At 44.0% G+C, this 20997-nt stretch overlaps 1 protein-coding gene across 2 annotated transcripts in view; it reads left to right on the top strand.

Annotated features, from left to right (window-relative positions):
• Positions 4247-20997, top strand: part of ILDR1 (immunoglobulin like domain containing receptor 1) — a 32784-nt gene continuing 16033 nt past the window's right edge. For both annotated transcript variants that reach the window (XM_018045036.1, XM_018044980.1), the window contains exons 1-3: positions 4247-4556; positions 18775-18945; positions 20266-20415. In XM_018045036.1, coding sequence (XP_017900525.1) covers positions 4502-4556; positions 18775-18945; positions 20266-20415 — 376 coding nt within the window. In that variant the 5' untranslated portion in view covers positions 4247-4501. The remainder of the gene's footprint in view (positions 4557-18774; positions 18946-20265; positions 20416-20997) is intronic.

The raw sequence follows: 20997 nt of genomic DNA, 5'->3' as shown, positions 1-20997 counted from the left end.
GTGCAATGTGTCTGAAGTGACTCAAAACTTTTCTATATATCTATATTCTTTAATATACCAGGTTTCCCTGGTGGCTCAGATGGTAAAGCGTCTGTCTACAATGTGAGAGACCTGGGTTCGATCCCTGGGTTGGGAAGATTCCCTGGAGAAGGAAATGGCAACCCACTCCAGTACTCTTGCCTTGAAACTCCCATGGACGGAGGAACTTGATACAGGCTCCATGGGGTCGCAAAGAGTTGGGCACAACTGAGTGACTTCACTTTATGTTCTTTAAAGGTATTACTGTCCACCTAGGCTCAACAGTCAGAAACATATTCTTCTCTCAATTTCCACATCTAACTTATTAGCAATTTTGTCAATTCTATATTCTAAATATCTGCCAAAGTATTTTCTCCTCTCCTTTCCCAACACTAATGACTGGTTTAAGCCCTCATTGACTATAGTAACAGTTTCCTAGCTGGTCTCCCTGCCCTTCATCTCAATTTTCACCTACCATTCTTTTTACTGCTGCCAAGTTCCTTTCTAAAGATAAACTTTAGATCTGATCATGCCTCACCCAACTTGAAACCCTTCACTGTCTTCCCAGTGTCTATTACATGAAGTCTTCGTTCTCCAGCTGGTCATGCAAGGCCTTTTATTTACCCTGGCTAGCTCTCTAACATACTTTCCTACTAGTCCCCCACCTTGTTTTATAGTCTAGCAGAACTCAAGTGCTTATAATTAAGCTATGCTATTTCCTGGTCCCATGATTCTTGACGTGCTGATCCCTCTGCTTGGATTACTCTGGCAAAATTTTATTTGTTTTCAAACCCAGATTACATGTCACATCCTCCAAAAACTATGGATTAACAGCTCAACAAATATTTATTGAGCACTACCTATATGCTAGGTGCTGTGCTATATGCTTGGCATATAAAATGAATGACACACTCCAAATGGTCCAACATTAGTTAGCAACTTTCTTTTCTTACCATCCTTTAGCTTTAACTGTCTGAAGCATAGTTTTTATTTACATGTTCTTTTCTTTTCTCCTCTCTTAATAAATATGCACATAGATGTATAAATATGACTATATTCTCAAACACAGAGGCATATGCACGTATGCACTCAGTATTGAGAATAGTCATGGATACAGTTTCAACTCAAAAGTACATTTATACATGGTGGGATCATAAACTCAGTACTTTGTTTTAGAGCCTGGACTAGATGACACAAAGAAGCACAGTATGGCTAGAGTAGTAACTAAGGGTGTGTGCTCTGAAGATAGGTTGCCTAAGTTTGCATCTCAGCTCTGTTACTTACAAGCTGGGTGATCCTAGGTAAATAACTGTATCTTTGTGCCTCAAGTTCCTCAGCTATAAAGTGGGGACAATGATAGTCTTTGCCACATAGTATAGTTGAAAGAATTATTGAAGTTAAAATGAAAAGTGCTTAGAATACTGCCTAGCAAAATGTAAGTGTTTAATAAATAGTAGCTATTATTATTTTGCAAATGAGAATGCTTTTGTTTCCGTCACTATCAGCAGTGATTTTTTTACTTCTATAACTAGCCATGAAAGAACTATTTGTTGTTCTGAGACAAAGGTATACTCTTATGTAATCTTTATTGAATGAGTGGCACAAGGCGGCAAAATCATTGGCCCAGGAGAGCTCATGGCAGTGGAATAGAATTTTTCTTTGTTTGGAGCTAAATAGTTTAAGTGGAAAGAAACTGTTCTTTCCACATAGAGTCAACTATACACACTGAGACACAAGTAAGTGAGAGTGTATGGTGGTATAATAGCTAAGATCACAAGGTCTGGAATCAGACTGCCTCACTGAGACTCAAAATTCCACCACTTACCAGCTTTGTCACCTTGGGAAAGTTACTTCTTTGTATCTCAGCTTCCACATCTGTAAAATGGGATTAATAATAAGTTTCTATTTCATACAGTTACTGTGAGAATTTAATGAGATAATCCATGTAAAGCACTTAGGACATTTCTTGGTACATAATACTTAATAAGTGGTGAAGAAAAAAAGATACACCATAGTAGACCAAGGACCATATAAAGTTAACGTTAAGTGTTCACTCCAAGGGAAGCAATGGAGGTAGATGTTCGGTTGACCAAGTGATTCCCAAGAGAGAACAAGGAAATTTTTAAATTCTACTGCACTTGGCATAACTTTTGTTAAAGGTGTGTTTTTGTTGTTATTCCTATGAATATACATATATTCCTATGTATCCCCCAGTTATGTTTGGATTAGACCACCAGGCTTTCCCAAAACACATTCCATGGGACATCTGTCCTAAGATATGTATGAGAAAAAAGGTTTTATGGTTGAACAATGCTGGGAAATACTGTGTGACCTATTCCCTGGGATATGCAAATATGTAGTAGCAGCCCTAAGGGTTTGACGGGTCATGAAAAAACGTTTCATTTAGCTTAATCCAGCATTTCTTGAATATATTTGATCAAAGAGCCCTTTTCCCCCATATACTATTTATTAACATTCCATGGAACTACTGTTCCATGGAGTAAATAAGGAGAAATGCTGACTTCAATGAATATCAAAATGACCTTAATACCAAAGCAAGGACTAAGCGAGGTAGGTTTAAGAAGAGGGCTCATACGTTTTTAGAGTGGAATTGAAAATTTCCCTAGCACAATTCTCTAAGCCAGGAGACACACAAATCCTTCAGGGTCACAAACAATAAAACACACACAGTGTTCCTGGGAGCATGTACAGGGTACCTGGGAGGTGGTGGGGAGAATCCCTCACTCACATTGCATCCTTCTGCTCCTGCTATTCTGGGATCCCACTGTGGGCTTCTAAACATCCTGTACTATCTGCCTTTAGCCATGCACTTCCTGATTTTACTTCCTACTTTATAGAAGAGAAAAGGCTACAAGAAAAACATTAAAAGTGGAAAGGCCCTATTGGGGAACCAGAGGCCAGACCCAGGAGTAGAGGGGAAGGACGAGAGTTGGAGAGAAGAGACTGGGTTGAAACCTCCAATCAGATTCAGGACAAGGATGCTCCTCTGGGTGGAGGAGAGAGGAGGGACTCCAGTAGTGCCAGGAGAAGAGGAACCTTCCCAGCAAAGTAAAACATGAGATCTACTTTAGGAGAATAATATTGACTTCTAAGGCTGGTGAGCAGAAGGGCAGTTCTCTGAGGGCAGAAGCCATCTTTAGTGGTAGTGTTAGTCACTCAGTCCTGTCTGACTCTTTGCAATCCCATGGACTATAGCCCTCCAGATTCCTCTGTCCTTGAAATTTTCCAGGCAAGAATCCTGGAGGAGATTGCCATTCCCTTCTCCAGGGGATCTTCCTAATCCAGGAATCGAACCCTGGTCTTGTGTATTGCAGGCAGTTTCTTTACAGTCTGAGCCACCAGGGAAGCCCAGAAAACCACGTTTAACAGATCTTTCTTTATAACTATTTTCTTCAGGTAAAAGGTGGTGGCTAGGAGAAAGGAGAATTGTGTTCTTTACATAATGAGGAGCACAGTGAGAAATCCCCAGTAAAGGAGAGGTGTATAAAATGGCTGTCTATTTGTATTGGCCAATGTTTATGTTACTTTCCAAATTAATGTCTTTGGTTGGCTGCTTCCTGAAGGCAAGCTGCCTTTCTCTCTGTTTTGCTTTATCCCTACACGTGGTTTCCTACCAGGGAAGGAGAGGCGGGGATTACATCCTAAGTGGCCTGATGCAAAGAAACTTAGAATCCGTGGCTGAGGTCTGCAAGGGGCTTCTGAGCTGCATGCAGGATGGCAAATAATAAAAAACGGACTAAACCAATATTAACGATGCCTAACTATGGGTGGTGGGAGCAGGATTTTTTTCTTACTTCCATTAATTCATATTTTCTAACTTTTCTGTCATGAACATCCTTTTCTTTTAAAGCTTGGAAGATTAAGTCTATTTCTCTAGTTCATACTCCGCATCTTTATTTCGAGAAAATCTGAACAATCATTGCACGTAAACTTCCTATAAGTGTGTTTTTAGCGAGGAAAAAAAGAATTTCCCAAGCATGTATGAGTGAATGGAAACATACGGCAGGAAATATTCCTTAAAAAGTTATATCCGTAGAATTTTACAAACAGAGGGGGAGAAATTTGCTAGGCATAAGATTTCCCCAGAACTTCTGGAAATATGGTAACAGGCTCCGTAGACCAAGCGGAGAGTGGCAGGAAACGCTGTTTCACTGAGGAGAATCACCTGGCAGCCTGCCTGGGGGCGGAGGCAGGTATGAAAGGTGGCCGCGGGCGGGGGCCGGGGCGGAGCAGGAAGCCCCGGCGCGGGGAGCGGGAGGCGGAGCCGCGAGGAGCGCCCCAGGTGGGCAGGAGGCGCGGCACCTGCCCCGGGCCCAGGCTCGGTCCGCCGGCCGCGCTGCGCCCAGTGAGGGCAAAGCGGAGGGATTCCTTGGAGAAGAGGTGCGTCGCGGCCGGGTCGCTGATGAAGAAAGATCCAGTGTCCCCGCAGCCCCTCAGCTGAAAGGGGCCGGAGAGCGCCGGCATGGGCTCCGAGCTGCCCGCACCTTGGCTGCTGCTCTTCACCTGGCTCCCAGCAGGTGAGCCACGGGAAAATGGGGCCTAGCCAGGCCCAAGGAGAGAGGAGGCCGCTGTCGCCCGGCCTGGCAGAGTTGGCCGCAGGCGGGACAGTGGAGGCCTGGGCCGCGCTCTGGCATGGGCGCCAGGATGTGCGGAGACTGGGTCGAGTTTCTGCCTGTGGGAACCTGTTTTCTTTTACTAGGTTAGGCCTTTACCAAACAGGTGCAACTAAGGAAGAAACTCAGAGCTCTGGCCTCCTCCTGCTCCCTAGGCACCTCTTGGTCTCTAAAGCCGGAGTGATAGAGGCAGAAGCGCCACTCTTTCAAGCCCTAATTACTTTTTCCTTTCATCTGATACCTGCCATAGGTTTTAGATACGGTGACAACCATATTGGCTCAGAAATACACTTATTTCGTTCCTGAGAGGTATATGTATCCTCAGTCTATGATGGAAAGTTCGATATGATTCAGAATCTATTAATATAATTTTATAGGATCACAACAGGAGGTTCTTTGCTAACCATATTCAGTGTCACTTTTCTAGGTTGTATCCGCTCACTTCCCTAACTTTACCCCATGATCATTGTCTCCCCATCAGGTGCTCATCCATCCACCATCTTTCATTTCCTTAACCTCCAGGCCAGTCCTCTGTGCTTTGAAAGCATGGTTTTGTGTGTCTCAGCGTATCAGTAGGGGAAATGGCAGGCTGTGATCTGCATGAGTGAAATCAGGTGGGAAGAACATAGTGAGAGAATGTAGAGGTTTTTTCAGCCCTTTTCAACTGAGATGTAGGCGTGACCTTGCAAACCAGAACCTAAGTTCCCTTGAAAGTTCTGCCCTGTTCTATTTCATTTTATCTTTTTTACTTCCCTCTTTTAGGAATAGCTACCCTCTCACCTCTTAGTTGTTAGTGGGAGGTCAGCTCAGTTTGCTCACAGACCAGTTTGAGTCTTGTATTTCTCTGCGGGAAAAGATGTAATATGAAGGTACAGGAAGAATTCCGTTTTTACAAGCTTGAGAGGACATGAAGATAGCTCAGATGTAATCAGATCTCATTCAGACAAGATTCTATAATTCTTTTTAAGCTTAATGCTGAGAATGAAAGGGAGGGAGAATTGCAAAAGGCTAGAAAACTGTTATCCCTAAGGTCTTTTGGCTTACCACATTTTCTGTAGAATGTGGGTCCTATAAATTGTCTGAAGCTGAGGAGGGTGAATGTTGGATGCTCATGATACACCAGGAAATGGACTAAACTGTACCGACATGGAAGTGCCCGAAAGTCTACCAGAGCAGTCACCAGGTTAGACTGAAAACAAATTCGTAAAAATCCCACAGTTTTGCACAGACTTCTCTCCTGTGCCTCACGTGTTTAGCTCAAACTCCATAGCAGCTAGGGATTTCTGAAGCTGCTTGAGCTATCGTTTTAGGAAAGTTGAAGTCTACTCTCACTCTGGCCCTGGGCATGCCATCCCCAGAATTAGGACTTGTAGCCAGCAATCATTTAGGAAAAAAGAATAAGGAAAGAAGCCTTACAGACAAAAATCCCATTAGGGTGTAAACCTCAATCCTTAAATCACCAGCATATTTTAAAAGCTGTTCTGTTTTTGTGAGGAATATTGAACACTGAATATTTTTCAAATACAATTACCATAACCAAAGGGTATATTCTTAAAGTAAACAAATTGCTAAATGGACAAAGTCTTCGGAAAGTAGAGCTCCATGTGTTCATGAACTAGCCATGCTGTGTGAGTAGCCAGGATGCTGGGGTGGTCAAATAATACAGACTGCCGTGTTTGCCTGGTATTCATTAAATGGAAGCCTACCTGAGTGACACATTTTAAAACCAGAGAATGCTAAACACGGAAAAGTTCTAAGTCCAGAAGAAATATAGTTTGCATTGTGATATGTACACACATATATGAGATTTATAAATAGGAACAAGAGGTATACACACACAAAAAAAATAGTCACCATGTTGGATTAAAAGTATCAAGTTAATAAATACTGCTTTAGTAACATTTAAATTCATAGAAAGTAATCCCCAAATTAGCAGCATTAAATAAATCTGGATTTAAAAACAAATCTAGTAAGTTGATTTTTTTTTTTTCAAGATCCGCTGCAAACTGAGGTATGAACTTTGGAAAACCCTGCACTAGAATGTATTATTCATTTTGGTCCATCACCTTTTTGTCTTCTGTTTCTAAAGAAGAGGCAGCCCAGCCCTCTGATTAGCATCCAAGTTTCTGCAGTTGCAAAGTGTGGATCAGTAATGAGATTATGTCAGCTGTGGGTACACTGGCTAGTCAGTGTGGCTTGGGCCTCTGACGAAGCCTCTGAGGTCAGGAAGTCCTGCTTTATGTTTGGAGCTGTGGCGAGATCAGAGGGTTTGTGTGTGTAATTCTCCAAACTTTTTTTCTTTAAAAAGGAAGAAATTTTTATCACACAAATTATTTGCTTTTTAAAACAGACGATTAAGTTCCTACAACCCTTTGCATTAATGGCTAATAGCACTTGTTACCATCATCCAACCTCAAAGTTTATTCCTGGAAAGAAAAGTTAGTTTCCCCCCGCCCCCAGATTCTAAAAGGTTGCGTGTCATTTGTGCTTTTGTGAATTTTTAAAAAGATCTTAGAGGGGTGTTAAACTTATAGATCCATGTAGCTATCAACTTGTGTTACCATTCTTTGGGAAATCAGACAGCTGACTTCTAAAGAACAAGATTCTTAGCATCTAAACCATTGGCTTTCATTTGGTGGTGGTTGTGAAGGTTGGGATCATACTGAAGACCTACACCTTGTGAAGTTTCTCAGTCGTGTCTGACTCTTTGCAACCCGGTGGACTATAGCCTGCCAGCCTCCTCTGTTCGTGGGGTTTTCCAGGCAAGAATACTGGAGTGGGTTGTGCCATTTCCTTCTCCAGGGGATCTTCCTGACCCAGGCATTGAACCCAGGTTTTCAGTACTGCCGGCAGACTCTTTACCACCCGGGAAGCCCTAGTACGCCTTGGTCCCTGATACAGTAAATAGTAAAGTGGAGCTTCTCAGGTGGTGGATAAGGGACTGCCTACTGTTCCTCTCCCTTGCCCCACCCCTCACCTCCTGTGAGGCTCCCTGAAGTACCTCTCAGAATGCAGTGCTCTGGGAACACAAGTAGAAATCACCCCCAATCCTTGTCTTCCCCTCCCAGCCAGTTTTACAGATAAGGAAATCTGTGCAGAGAAGTCAGGTGTCTAAGGTTGACACAGTGGAGTTGGTTTGAGGGCTGGGGTGAGGATCCTGGCATCCTCACTCTTAGTGCATTGCTCTTTCATCTATTTCATACCATGGAGCAGGTTTGTTCTGTCTCATTGAATCCTGGTAGAAATGGAAATCGACTACCTCTGGATGTCTGCGTGTATGCATGCTAAGTCACTGTAGTCGTGTCCAACTCTGTGACCCTTTGGACTGTAGCCCACCAGGCTCCTCTGTCCATGGGATTCTGTAGGCAAAATTACTGGAGTGGGTTGCCATGTCCTCCTCCAGGCGATCTTGCCAACCCGGGAATCGAACCCATGTCTCTTATGTCTGCTGCACTGGCAGGTGGTTCTTTACGACTGGCGCCACCTGGGAAGCCCCTGGGATGTCTAACCAGATGTTAATTATTAAACATCTTGCCCCAACAGCAATGCAGTGGGATGAGATGGTGGGTAATTACTATACTGTTTGCCTGGGTTTCTTTCAGCCTAATACTTTATTTCATTATTTGAAGTCCTTAGGGGAGAAATAAAATTGTGTGTTTTAAGAATTAAAAAGACTGATTATGTCTTTCTCTGGTACTCATTTCTAGATCTTCCAAAATACAAATCTTAGGTGGTGTCAAGGAAAGGATTTGACACTTTCTTCTTTTCCCAAACCCAGTATCATGTTCTGTTGCTTAATCCCAGCAGCGTAACCATCTCCTCACCTCTAGGCCTGCTACTTCTTTGGCTAGTTCCAACCATTCTCCACACAGATGATAGGTTAACCAATCTGGGTTAATTTTTCCTACCTTCACTTTAGTGGACTTCCCAGGTGGCGCTAGTGGTAAAGAATCCATCTGCCAATGCACGAGACACAGGAGACAAAGGCTTCATCCCTGCCCTTCAGGAAGATTCCCCGGAGTAGGAAATGACAACCCACTCCAGTATTCTTGCCTGGAAAATTCCTCGGGCAGAGGAGCCTGGCGGACTGCAGTCCATAGGGTTGCAAAGAGTCGGACATGACTGAAGCAACTTATAGCACGTATGCGCCTTCACTTTAATGCTCTAAGAACCTCTACTAGATCCCCATAGTCTGTATGAGTGAATTAAAGCTCTTTGGAATTCAAGACCCACTCATTCTGGCCTCACTAACTTGGGCAGCTATGTCTCCACTGCTATGAGCATCCTCTTGTACCCTTCCCACCCCCAACATACTCTCTTCTTCCTTGCTTTTTGTCTGGCCATATTACAAATGGTTAACTATAACCATTTATTTTCTGTACTTTCAGAGCACTTAAAATTTGTTCCAGGCAGTTTACCCTTTCTTGTATGAATTTATTTGCCAGATGTTTAATGTATACCATGTGCCAGACATGCTCTCAAACAAAAGTAGACATGGCCTTGGACTCCATGGTGTTCATGGTCTGAAGGACAAACAAAGAAATGTAGAAATACAGCTATGACAGGGACCATGAGAAAGAGATACAAGGTACAACAAGAGGTTGTAATAGATGGATTTTGCTCATTCAGGAGGCCTTCTCTGGAGAAATGATACTTGAGTTGAGAGCTGAGGTGTAATCATCCCAGGCCAATGAATAGCATGTGCAAGGCTGTTGAATAGGAGCTCAGTGAGAATGAGGGATGGCAAGAATGTCACCATGATTGAGAGGAGGAAGCCTTTCCATGTGGTGGGAAGGAGGCAGGGGTGGGTAGGACCAGATAGCGTGGTCTCATGGATCATGATAGGAGGCTTTGTATTTACCCTGAGAACAATGGACAGCTTTTGGAGAGATTTAAAGAGAAAGAGTTGGGAGATGGACAGCAGTGTGCTATCCACATGGAGGAAAACCAGAGTGTGTGCAGGTACCAGTTAACTGAAGCAGTATCCAGGCTTGAAGTGATAGAGTTTGTGCTGGGGTGATGGTGAAAATGGAGAGAGAGGGATCCCAGAAATAGTAGGGAGATAAATAAACCCAATTTGATAATAGATTTTGTATGGAGTGTGAGGGAGAAAGAGATGTCAAGGACAATACCTAGTTTTCAGTCTTGCCCATTGACTGAGATGGGAAACAGGGAAGAACCCAAGTTTGGATAGGAGGAGGAGGATTTAGATTTGGGGCCCAACTTAGATTCTGAATCAGCCAAGAAGAGCTACGAGGAGGATTTGAGCCTGGGTGTCTGTCTTGGCTCTTATTGTAGAGTAGTAGGACTTGTTATATAAAGCTCTACCAGTTTCTAAGCATCCTATAAAGCTTAGCCATGACCAGATGTACCTTGTTTATGTGTTTACTTGTTTATTATTGACTTGCCCACCAAGAGTATAAGTTCCAAGAGTTCAGGGACCTTGTCTCTCTTATCAGCCACTTTACCCCTATCATCTGGAACAGCGCTTGTCTCATAGTAGGTATTCAATAAGTGAGTGAGTGAGTGAGTGACCTCTGGAGGCCCAGGGCACACAGAAATTTGTCATTCTGGTGACACTTAAATTTGCATGTGCTCTGAGATTAGCATGTGGGTACACAGTTGAGTCACTGGCCTGAGCGAATGACTTTGGGAAACCCCGCGCATCTGCCTCTCAGGCTTGTTGTCCTCTACTCATAATAACTAAAGGATACCAAATTCAAACCACCTGAGAAGCTATTTTTTTCACTTAGTAGGTTATCAAAAATTTTTTTAAGATTGATATTCTCCCCTGTTGGAAAGATTGTAGTGAAACATGGGAGTGTCACACACTGTTCAGGGGACTATAAATTTCTTTACTGAATTATCTATTAAAAGTCTCATCCCCTTTGACCTAGCAATCTCACTTTGAGAAATACATCCTACTGGAATAAAAAAGCACATTTGTGAAGAGATACCTAATATAACATAAAGGTATTCACTTCAATAAATTATTTTGGCATTGTTTGTGATAATGAAAATTTAGAAACAACCTAAATGCCCATCATTAGCAAAAGGGATAAATTATGGTTCATCCATGTAGTGAATTTTCACGCAGTCACTAAAAAAATTATATCTATTTATACTGATAATATAATGATATTTCATTAGTTTGAAGAAAAACAAAATTGTGAGTCAATGCACATAATATGATTAATTTTAAAAAAATGTAGGCAAAGATGTGGAGGATAGACACCAAATTATGGTGCTTCTGGAGACTAGAGTTCGTGGTGAGCAAGGAGGAACTTTTTACTTTATACCCTTCTCTATTGTTTAAGTTTCTTATTATTTATCTTATAAAGAAAAAAAAGAAAGGGATTTCTCTACAAAATGATTGAAGTAAATTTGTAAATGTCCCTTAAAGGGTTAAACCTCTGCCTAGGAAAACTTACCTAGGAAACTTACCTAGAAGGCAAGTGGTACAGTGGAAATTGTAGGATTTGGGATTTTAGAGGTATAAGCATAAATTTAGTGTTGCTATTTATTAGCTGTGTGGCTTCAACCCAGTTATTTAATCTACCTGAGGATTTTCCTCATCTATGAAATTGAGATGAAAATAAGGCTGATCTCATAGGGATTTGCCAAGGTTAAATGACGTACTGTATAATAAACCCTCAATACCGTGCTGAGTAGTTACCATTTTCCTCCCCAGGGCAGCCATGGGCTTCTGCCACTCCAAGCCTAACATTGTTAAGTGCACCCAGATCTTTGTTAACCGTGTAACGCATAGACGTAATTCCTTCTCCATCCCAACTGGTTTCTTCTCCCCTTTTCTCCTGTCCTAGCTCTCTCTGTCCCTTAACTCTTGTCCATGCATTGCCAGGCTCTCTTCCTCTGGATTCTTTTCCTGTTTGCACTGTTATCTAAGGAAATATGACAAGTACCGATGGTAAATATACTTGGGGAGATAGCTTGCCCTGACATAAACTCTGATAGGATTAAATCTGTGTACTTTTGTTAACCTGCTGAGTGGAGCAGAGGTGCCTGGGTGCCTGAAAAACAGGAATCAACACCTTCCATCAAGGCAGCAGTAGGCTACTGCCCCTTGCTGGGAAAGACTTTGCTCTCTGCCCCTGCCTGCCACTCTCTTCCAAGCAAGACCCTTCGTGTGAAAAGGAGGGGAAAGGCCAACCAGTCCCCTGAAAATGACTTTTAGTTAAAAAAATTTTTTTACCTAGATCCCTATGCTGTATGGATAATAATTTCTAGAAACTTATTAAACATCTTTCCCACTCTACTACATGGGGAAAACAGGCTGAATAAATAAATGTGCAAAGGTATGCATCTATTTGGGAACACATGGCTTTGAGTTGTAAAGATACTCTTATTTCTTTGGTATATTCTCTTTCCACCTTAACACAGAATGATAGTCCCCACTCTGCGCATCAGCGTAGTCTTGGAAAGTACCTCATGGCGGGAAACCGAGAATCCCCTTCCCCTTCTCTCCTTCCCGTGGGCTCTGTTATCTCATCTGAAGTCACCTTTCCACCCTTACATGACAGATCCCTCTTCCTCTTTCATAGAGGAGACCAGCTGAATGGGTTTGCCAGGTAAGACACAGCTTTAAAAGCTTTTAATACAGTAACTCATTTTGCAAAAGAAGGCAGTAATGACTGCTTACATTTGTATTATTTTAATTCTTTCAAAAATGCTTTTGCATGCTATTCTCAGTTGATCTCAACCTCTTACAATGGACAAGATAAAAAACGATACAAATAATAGCTGACATTTATCAAGTGTCTATTATGTGCCATGCTCTTTGCTAAATGCTGGACATATTTATCTCCTTTAGTCCTCACTATTACTTGATCGAACACATATTATCACCATCCTAATTTTGCATGTAGAGAAACAACCTTAGTTTGGAAATAACTAATCAGGTCTTTTAGCTACTGGGGGAGTGGAAGCAAAATTTGAACCCAGAAAATCAGTTTCCAGAATTTAAAGAGAAAATTATAGAGACAACTAGGAAATCTGATGGTGATGAATTGGGGAGAAGGAGATGCCACATGATGAAGAGAATGAGAACAGAAAGAAAATCTAAGAATTTGATAACTCAATAGAACTGAATTTAAACGAGCAAAGATGCAACCAGGACATGTATAAACGGAACACTTATCTTTTTTAATCTCTTCATATTTTCAGCCCAGATTCTGCTGCCCTTAGTCTTTTCTTGAAAACTTTACCTGCTTGGTAGCGTGCATGCCCAATGTGGTTAGTTTTACAGAGAAATGAGAGGCTAAAGGAGAAGATGGGAAATTTCTGACTTTGAAATGGGCTGTCTTGCTACTTCCCTCCACTTCCTCCCAATCTGAAAATTCCTCCTGCTTTTTGAGAGTCCAGTTCCTGACTTCTGCTTGGAAGGTCAGGCTTGCTTGCTTGGGAAAGATTGAGTTTTGTTGTGAGCAAGACTCCAGTTCAAAATACTGAGGCTGAGAGGGCTTGGCTTATTATAGTCTCTCAACTTTTGCCCACAGCTATGGCCAGGACTGACCCCACCCTAGGGGTCTTTGTGAGGGCTGGAGACAGTGTATGTTTATCACCTGGCACACAGTAGATGCTGAGCTCCAGAGTAGCAGCTGAGAAGAAGGGAGAAAGGTTTGCTGGTCGCTCAGTACCTTTGTCCTGAGAGACGCCCTCGCTCTCCATGTTGGGCTGGGCAAGGGGTGAAGGTCTGGGAACTGTGCAGGGTGCTGTGGGGCTAACAGACCCCTGGAGGGAGTGTGAGTGAGTGCAATATGGTCAAATACATGGCAACCTGGCATAATTCAAGGCTTGAAATTCACTTAAGGGATGAAATTAAAGAAAGGATAAAAGAGCAGCAAAGCCAGTTCTGACGGTAAAGGTGAGTCATGTCGCCCCACGTGTGGTTTGTCCATAATAAGGGCATTCATGGAAGAGACGCTGAGTGAACATTTGGTAATGAAGGTGATCACCCTTGTCCCCATTCTTCTGCCTCAGGGTGTCAGATTCAGCCATCTTCAAAGTTATCCCAGAGTAATTTCTGGCTCCAACCAAATACTTGTCTCTGACTCCCGGCACACCTGTACTATCCACCCCACCCCCCGCATATATTCCACCTCTATACAAATAATGTTGACTGGAGTCCTTTGAACAGACTGTTGTTTGTATCAGATTACCATTCGACAAAATCAAGGACACATAGTTTACTAAGGACGGTATTAGAGTAACTGCTGCCTGTAGTATATTAATTATTGCCTGTGTAGCTTGGCCCCATGCTCTGATTATTTGCAAGCTATTGAATACCAAACATCTTCCTCTATTTAAAGAATAGCCCAATTCTGCTCAGGGCAGAGTCTTGGTTCCAACCACCTTAGAAAATGAATGACCACAGACAAGCCACTTGCCTTGTCCAATCTCAGGTTTGCTGTGTATGCAGTGGCGCAGCTTGTTTCTCCGCAGGGCTCATAAAGATAGTGAGTAGAAGGAAATATATGAAAGTGCTCTGTGAGTCTAGGGTTTTGTTTAGATTGCCAGTCAGTGTTTTTCTCTCTATTTCAATCAGTGCATGTTACTGATCAAAATAAGCTAATGTTGACAATGCCATCCTATTTGTTGTCAGATCTTACTGCAGCTGCTTCTGCTGTTCAGTTAAAGCTGTGTTGGGTAAAAGCTCCAAGGTTTAATCCAGGTCAGTTCTGGAAAAAAAAGAGGTGGTGAAGGTGGAGAAGCAAAAGTAAAAAAATCAGATTATGAAATAATCCATGTTAAGCTTCAGATACTAGTCATTAGCTCTTGATTCTTATTGGACTGATTTCTAGGAATCCTACAGCTAGTAGAGACAGCAACTCTTCCCCCCACCCCAACAAGCTCCTCAAGGCTTATTTTCAAAATGATGTTCTTTTCCATTCACAGCTAAATAAGGAAGTCATCCATCTTCCTAAAAACACCACTTTCACCTTATTATTCTTTTTCAGAAAAACCTTCAGTGATTATCCATTAACTAGAAACAGATTCTGGAGTGCAATTTACACACCACCCCATTTGCCTACTCCCACTCCCCACCATCATCTCACCTTATTTATCATCTGTCTTCCGTAAAGCCAGAGGCCCCAGCTGGACTGGTTCCTTCAGATTCCCCAAGGAACGGCCTCTTCATGATAAGTGCCTTTACTCACTCCTTTCTTCCATCCTGACTCAGTGAGTGTCTCTGCCCTTTTCCTGCTTTTCACATATCATCTTAATCCTACCTTGGTTTTAGAATCGAGCTTAACCCTCTTTTCCTTCTGTGATGGTTCCCCACCCACAGGCCTCCCCCCACACTTCTGCAGACCCTCTCTAGCACGGCTGTCACTGGCACATCCTCATTACAGCTCAGCCCTGAAGAGGGCTCAGGTATTTCTGGCGACCAGAGTCTGTCCCAAGCAGCACAGCATCTTGCTGTCTCTCTGTGGACATGAGAAGAGTGGATGCTGATCCCATCATAAACCATGGTGTTCTGTATTAGGAGAGTTGTGCCTAGAAGGTGAGGCAGAACCCAGCACCATGCTCATGGCTCTGGCCATTGAGCCAGGCCCACTCAGCAGCTCTGAAAGGTGGGGGGTGACTGTTACGTTTGTGGGAGTAACTCAGTCAAAATGAACACAGCTCCACTTGAGAACTCTATTGGAGAGACTTGTAACTTAAACCCCTTTCTCCATGGCCCTCAGAAAAAGGGGAAAAGGAAAAAGACTCATACACTGTCACCAACATGGCAGCATATATGCCAGCACCTTGCCACTTACCATGGCAGGTGCCAGAAGTGTGGATTATTTCGCTGCATTCTTACAAGGACCTGATGAGGTTAGTACTTATACAATCTCTGTTAATAGCGAAGGAAACACAAGCTCAGAGAGAATAAATAACTTCTCCAGTGTCCAAGTGAGTAGTTCAGTTTGATTTGAACCCAACTGTATCTGAGTCCAAAGCCTGGGTTTAGTTTAGCTAGTCTATACCAGTGGTCCTCAAAGTACAGTGCCCAGAGAAGTAGTATCAGAATCTCCTGGAAATTTATTAGGTGTAAGTTCTTGGGTCCCACCCAAGTCCTACTGAATTAGAAACTCCTGCTGACAGTGATCTGGGCTGTCACAGGTCCTCTTGGTAATGTATGCTCAAGTTTGAGTACTATTTCTCCACATTAAACCTGCTATAAGAAGGCCCCTATAACTGGGCCTAGAATCCATATTGACACAGGAACATCTGAAGATGCTGGTAATGGGACTCTGACCATGTCAAAGTCCCACCTGACATTTCTGTGCCACCTGGTTCCTCATCAACACAGACTTGGAGCTTTAAGTATATCTGTAGATTTGGAAGGTAAGGGGAGAAAGTTTTTAAAAGTAAAAGAAAAATTGTTAGTTCCTTGAAATCTTTTGTGAAAAAAAATTGTCAGTCTGATCATTTTTTAAAAAAATTTGTTTTGTGCTTATGTTGGACCAGTTGTACTGCCAATTTTCACTGTCATTCATTCCATCATGTATTCAACATGAATGAACATACATTTGTTGGGTGCTAAGGGCTTCACGATGGTGTGATCACTTACCTAGAGCCAGACATCCTGGAATGTGAAGTCAAGTGGGCCTTAGAAAGCATCACTATGAACAAAGCTAATGGAGGTGATGGAATTTCAGTTGAGCTATTTCACATCCTGAAAGATGATGCTATGAAAGTGCTACACTCAATATGCCAGCAAATTTGGAAAACTCAGCAGTGGCCACAGGACTGGAAAAGGTCAGTTTTCATTCCAATCCCAAAGAAAGGCAATGCCAAAGAATGTTCAAACTACCACACAGTTGCACTCATCTCACACACTAGTAAAGTAATGCTCAAAATTCTCCAAGCCAGGCTTCAGCAATGTGTGAACTATGAACTTGCAGATGTTCAAGCTGGTTTTAGAAAAGGCAGAGGAACCAGAGATCAAATTGCCAACATCTGCTGGATCATGGAAAAAGCAAGAGAGTTCCAGAAAAACATCTATTTCTGCTTTATTGACTATGCCAAAGCCTTTGACTGTGTGGATCATAATAAACTGTGGACAGTTCTTCAAGAGATGGAAATATCAGACCACCTGACCTGCCTCTTGAGAAACCTGTATGCAGGTCAGGAAGCAACAGTTAGAGCTGGACATGGAACAACAGACTGGTTCCAAATAGGAAAAGGAGTACGTCAAGGCTGTATATTGTCACCCTGCTTATTTAACTTCTATGCAGAGTACATCATGAGAAACGCTGGACTGGAAGAGACACAAGCTGGAATCAAGATTGGCGGGAGAAATATCAATAACCTCAGATATGCAGATGACACCACCCTTATGGCAGAAAGTGAAGAGGAACTCAAACGCCTCTTGATGAAAGTGAAAGAGGAGAGTGAAAAAGTTGGCTTAAAGCTCAACATTCAGAAAACGAAGATCAGGGCATCTGGTCCCATCACTTCATGGGAAATAGGTGGGGAAACAGTGGAAACAGTGTCAGACTTTATTTTTGGGGGCTCCAAAATCACTGCAGATGGTGACTGTAGCCATGAAATTAAAAGACGCTTACTCCTTGGCAGGAAAGTTATGACCAACCTAGATAGCATGTTGAAGAGCAGAGACATTACTTTGCCAACAAAGGTCCATCTAGTCAAGGCTATGGTTTTTCCAGTGGTCATGTATGGATGTGAGAGTTGGACTGTGAAGAAAGCTGAGCGCCGAAGAACTGATGTTTTTGAATGTGGTGTTGGAAAAGACTCTTGAGTGTCCCTTGGACTGCAAGGAAATCCAACCAGTCCATTCTAAAGGAGATCAGCCCTGGGATTTCTTTGGAAGGAATGATGCTGAAGCTGAAACTCCAGTACTTTGGCCACCTCATGTGAAGGGTTGACTCATTGGAAAAGACTCTGATGCTGGGAGAGATTGGGGGCAGGAGGAGAAAGGGCCGACAGAGGATGAGATGGCTGGATGGCATCACGGACTTGATGGACGTGAGTCTGAGTGAACTCCGGGAGTTGGTAATGGACAAGGAGGCCTGGCGTGCTGCGATCCATGGGGTGGCAAAGAGTCGGACACGACTGAATGACTGAACTGAAGGGCTTCCTGGTGGCTCAGAAGGTAAAGATTCTGCCTGCCATGTGGGAGATCTGGGTTTGATCCCTGGGTTGGGAAGATCCCCTGGAGATGGGCACCCATCCAGTATTCTGGCCTGGAGAATTCCATGGACAGAGGAGCCTGGCAGGCTACAGTCCATGGGGTTGCAAAGAGTTGGACACAACTGAGTGACTTCAGTTTTTAAGGAGGTGACAGGTGCCAGTATGAGGCTCTTGTGTTTGAACAATGAGCCAGAAGCAAGCCCAGTAGGCCTTCTCCAAGCCTACAGTAGCCAGGCCATCCCCAAGAAGTGTGAAAAGTGCTGCCAGAGGTAGGACAGGGCATTTTGGGAAAGCAGAGGAAGACTCCTCTTCCAGACTTGCAGTCAGAAGAGGCAAGGGTGCCGCTGAAAACCTAAGAAATAAATCTTGCTTAGCCTGGTGAAGGGAGTGGAGTGGCAACTGGTGATGTGGAAGAGTGCTCCAGCCGAGAGATGTACACCTGGGATGACCTGGCACAAGAAGGACGGAGGCAAGGCTAGAGTGCCCAAAGCCCTCTGTCAGGGTGGGGCATGAAGGGAGATGAGGCCCCAGAGAAAGGCTGAAAGCAGACCTGACTGGTCTCCTAGGCCAGGGTGCAGAGGGTGAACTTTATCCTTAGGGAAGTGGGAAAACATTTTACCTAGAGAAGTAACATGAAAAAATATCTACACCAGCAAAGTCATTCTTTTATGGCCTTCTTTTTATCATTGTTGGATGTGTCATCACTCCATATGGACTGTAGCCAACTTAGGAGTCATGATTCTTCCTCTTTCTTTCCCTCCATCTCCTCCAGTGTGTCTGTGCAATATCCACCACAACCCCGCCCAGGCTGAGTAAGACAATTGCCTGTGAGCTGCTCCCAACCAGCCAGGCAGTGTGTTTGCTTATGGCCATTGCTTTTCTTGCCCCATGAATAGAAGGAAGTCACCCCGTAGAGTCCTGGTCTGCCTTCAGCATTGCCTTCTGCTCTTGGCTGCAGGCTGCACGTCCTTGCTGGTGACGGTCCAGCACACGGAGCGCTATGTCACCCTGTTTGCCTCCGTCATCCTCAAATGTGACTACACCACCTCTGCCCAGCTCCAGGATGTGGTGGTGACGTGGCGCTTCAAGTCCTTCTGCAAGGACCCCATCTTTGACTACTACTCTGCATGTGAGTGCCCTCCTCCCCACTCTTGCCCCCAACTCTCCCAAGGCCCCCCACTCTCACAGAGCTGAATTACTGCCATTAGGGTGTAGGAATTATTTAGGATCACAAATCCTTATAGTGAGAAGAAGCCAGAAAGATTGCTTATTGCAGTTCCCTCATTTTATAGATAAGCTGAGGCCAAGTAGATGACATAACTTATTCAGGGTCACATACCATTAATTTATTTTAAAATTTCTGTTCCACTTTGTTCTAAAAGGAATGAAGGCAGCTTAGACATTAAGTAAAAAGGCAGAGCAAGTCCTGCATCCTAGTTAATGCCTGGTGCACTCGTATCCCCCACCCCACCCACTAGGCACAGGATGGATGAGGGACGGTCATTTGTGAGCCTCCCGCCCACTACCACAACCCCTTCTAGGGCCAGCCATCCTGTAAACAGTCATGCCTCTCTCAGTGACTGGGAGCACACTGGCCACAGGAAGCCTGCTCATTGTGGGCATCTCTGAATGCTGTGCTGCTCTCTCCTACACTTAGCCAAGTCCTCCCTCTTGGTGACAACTGCCCCACTCATGTCAGTCTTGCTGTCTTGAACTTAAGTCCTTCTCTCACTGCCCACCTCTGCCTCTCTCAAGAAACAGAAGAGCCGAGACTCCCACCACCAGCCTGGGACAATTGACCTTTAGAAATCTGGAGAATAGAAGTAGACCCTGTTCACCCTGAGCTTCCCAAGATGAGACAAAGGAGGGGGAGACATCAGCTTTACCATATTTAGCCCCAACTAGTATCTTGCAATATGAGCTCCAGAACCTAACTTACTGAGCCACCCACAGAGCCTCACCTTGTTCCTAGAACACCCCCTTTCTAAATTGAGGCATTGTTTCCTGGGGGCTATTCTTAAAATGCCTGCATTAAGTGGGAAGGTAGGAGGGACCAGGTAGAAGGCATTTATCATCAGCAGATTTAACAGCTCTCAGTACTTTTATTGAGAGGTCAGGTTAGAGGAACCATTTGGGAGCAGATTCTGGAGTCACTTTGGAAATGAGGCAGGGGACATTTGGATGGGAGGTGGTGATACAGTTCAGGATTTGGAAATTTTGGCCCAATAGAGGGGTCTGGAGTCTTGCTGCTCAAAGTGTGAGTAATGGTTTCACCTGGGAGCTCATTAGAAATGTAGACTCTCAGATCCCCATCTTTGAGAAAATGCCTAGGAGATGGAGACCCTCAGGAAACACTGAGAACCTTCACTGCTCCAGGGACCACGGAGGGCACCTTTCTTGATGGGAATTCCTTACTGCTGTGTGACTTGCCCATGTCCTCTTTCTCCAGCATACCAGGCGGCTTTATCCCTGGGCCAGGACCCATCCAATGACTGCAATGACAGCCAGCGGGAGGTTCGCATCGTGGCCCAGCGGCGGGGGCAGAATGAACCTGTACTGGGGGTGGATTACCGGCAACGCAAGATCACCATCCAGAATCGTGAGTTCGGAGGCAGCTGGGGCCTGGGGGTGGAGAGCTGTGTAGGCACCAGGCCCAGCGGGCTGAGTCATCGTGGGGATTTCCCTTTTCTTCTGTTGCTTGACGGTCTACTTGGTCACTTTCATTTTTTGGGGAAAGTGCCAAATGCACAGAATGTGCCGCCCCCTCTGAAGTCAGTACCCTGGAGGCTGGGCTCAGACAAGAGGACCGTCTACAGCTTTGGCTAAAGGTCTGGGACTGGGTGTTTTCCTTCACCTTCCTGAGATTCATAGATAACGTGTGGCTGAGGCTCCCTTGATTCCTTCCAGAAAGTGCTCTCAAAGCCTGCTCAAACCCCAGATGCCTGAGTTCTCCTCTGGCTACCCCTGTTTCCCAAATCTATGGAGTAGGGGTTCCTAAGTAGATGGCCACTTATGGACCCTTGCCTTCTACTGGTAGAGGAAAGAGCACTGGGTGTAGAATCAAAAGACGGGGTGGTGATCCCATGCTTCCACCTCCTTGCTTAGTGACCTATTCTTTTTTCTGGACTCTGTTATCACATCTGAAAGATGGGTGTAATGGTCTTTGTCTCCCCACACTGAA

Source organism: Capra hircus, chromosome 1, assembly GCF_001704415.2.
Source record: "Capra hircus breed San Clemente chromosome 1, ASM170441v1, whole genome shotgun sequence".
NCBI lineage: Eukaryota > Metazoa > Chordata > Mammalia > Artiodactyla > Bovidae > Capra > Capra hircus.
Note: the sequence above shows the minus strand (reverse complement) of the source record. Positions and strands in the feature narration are given on the sequence as shown.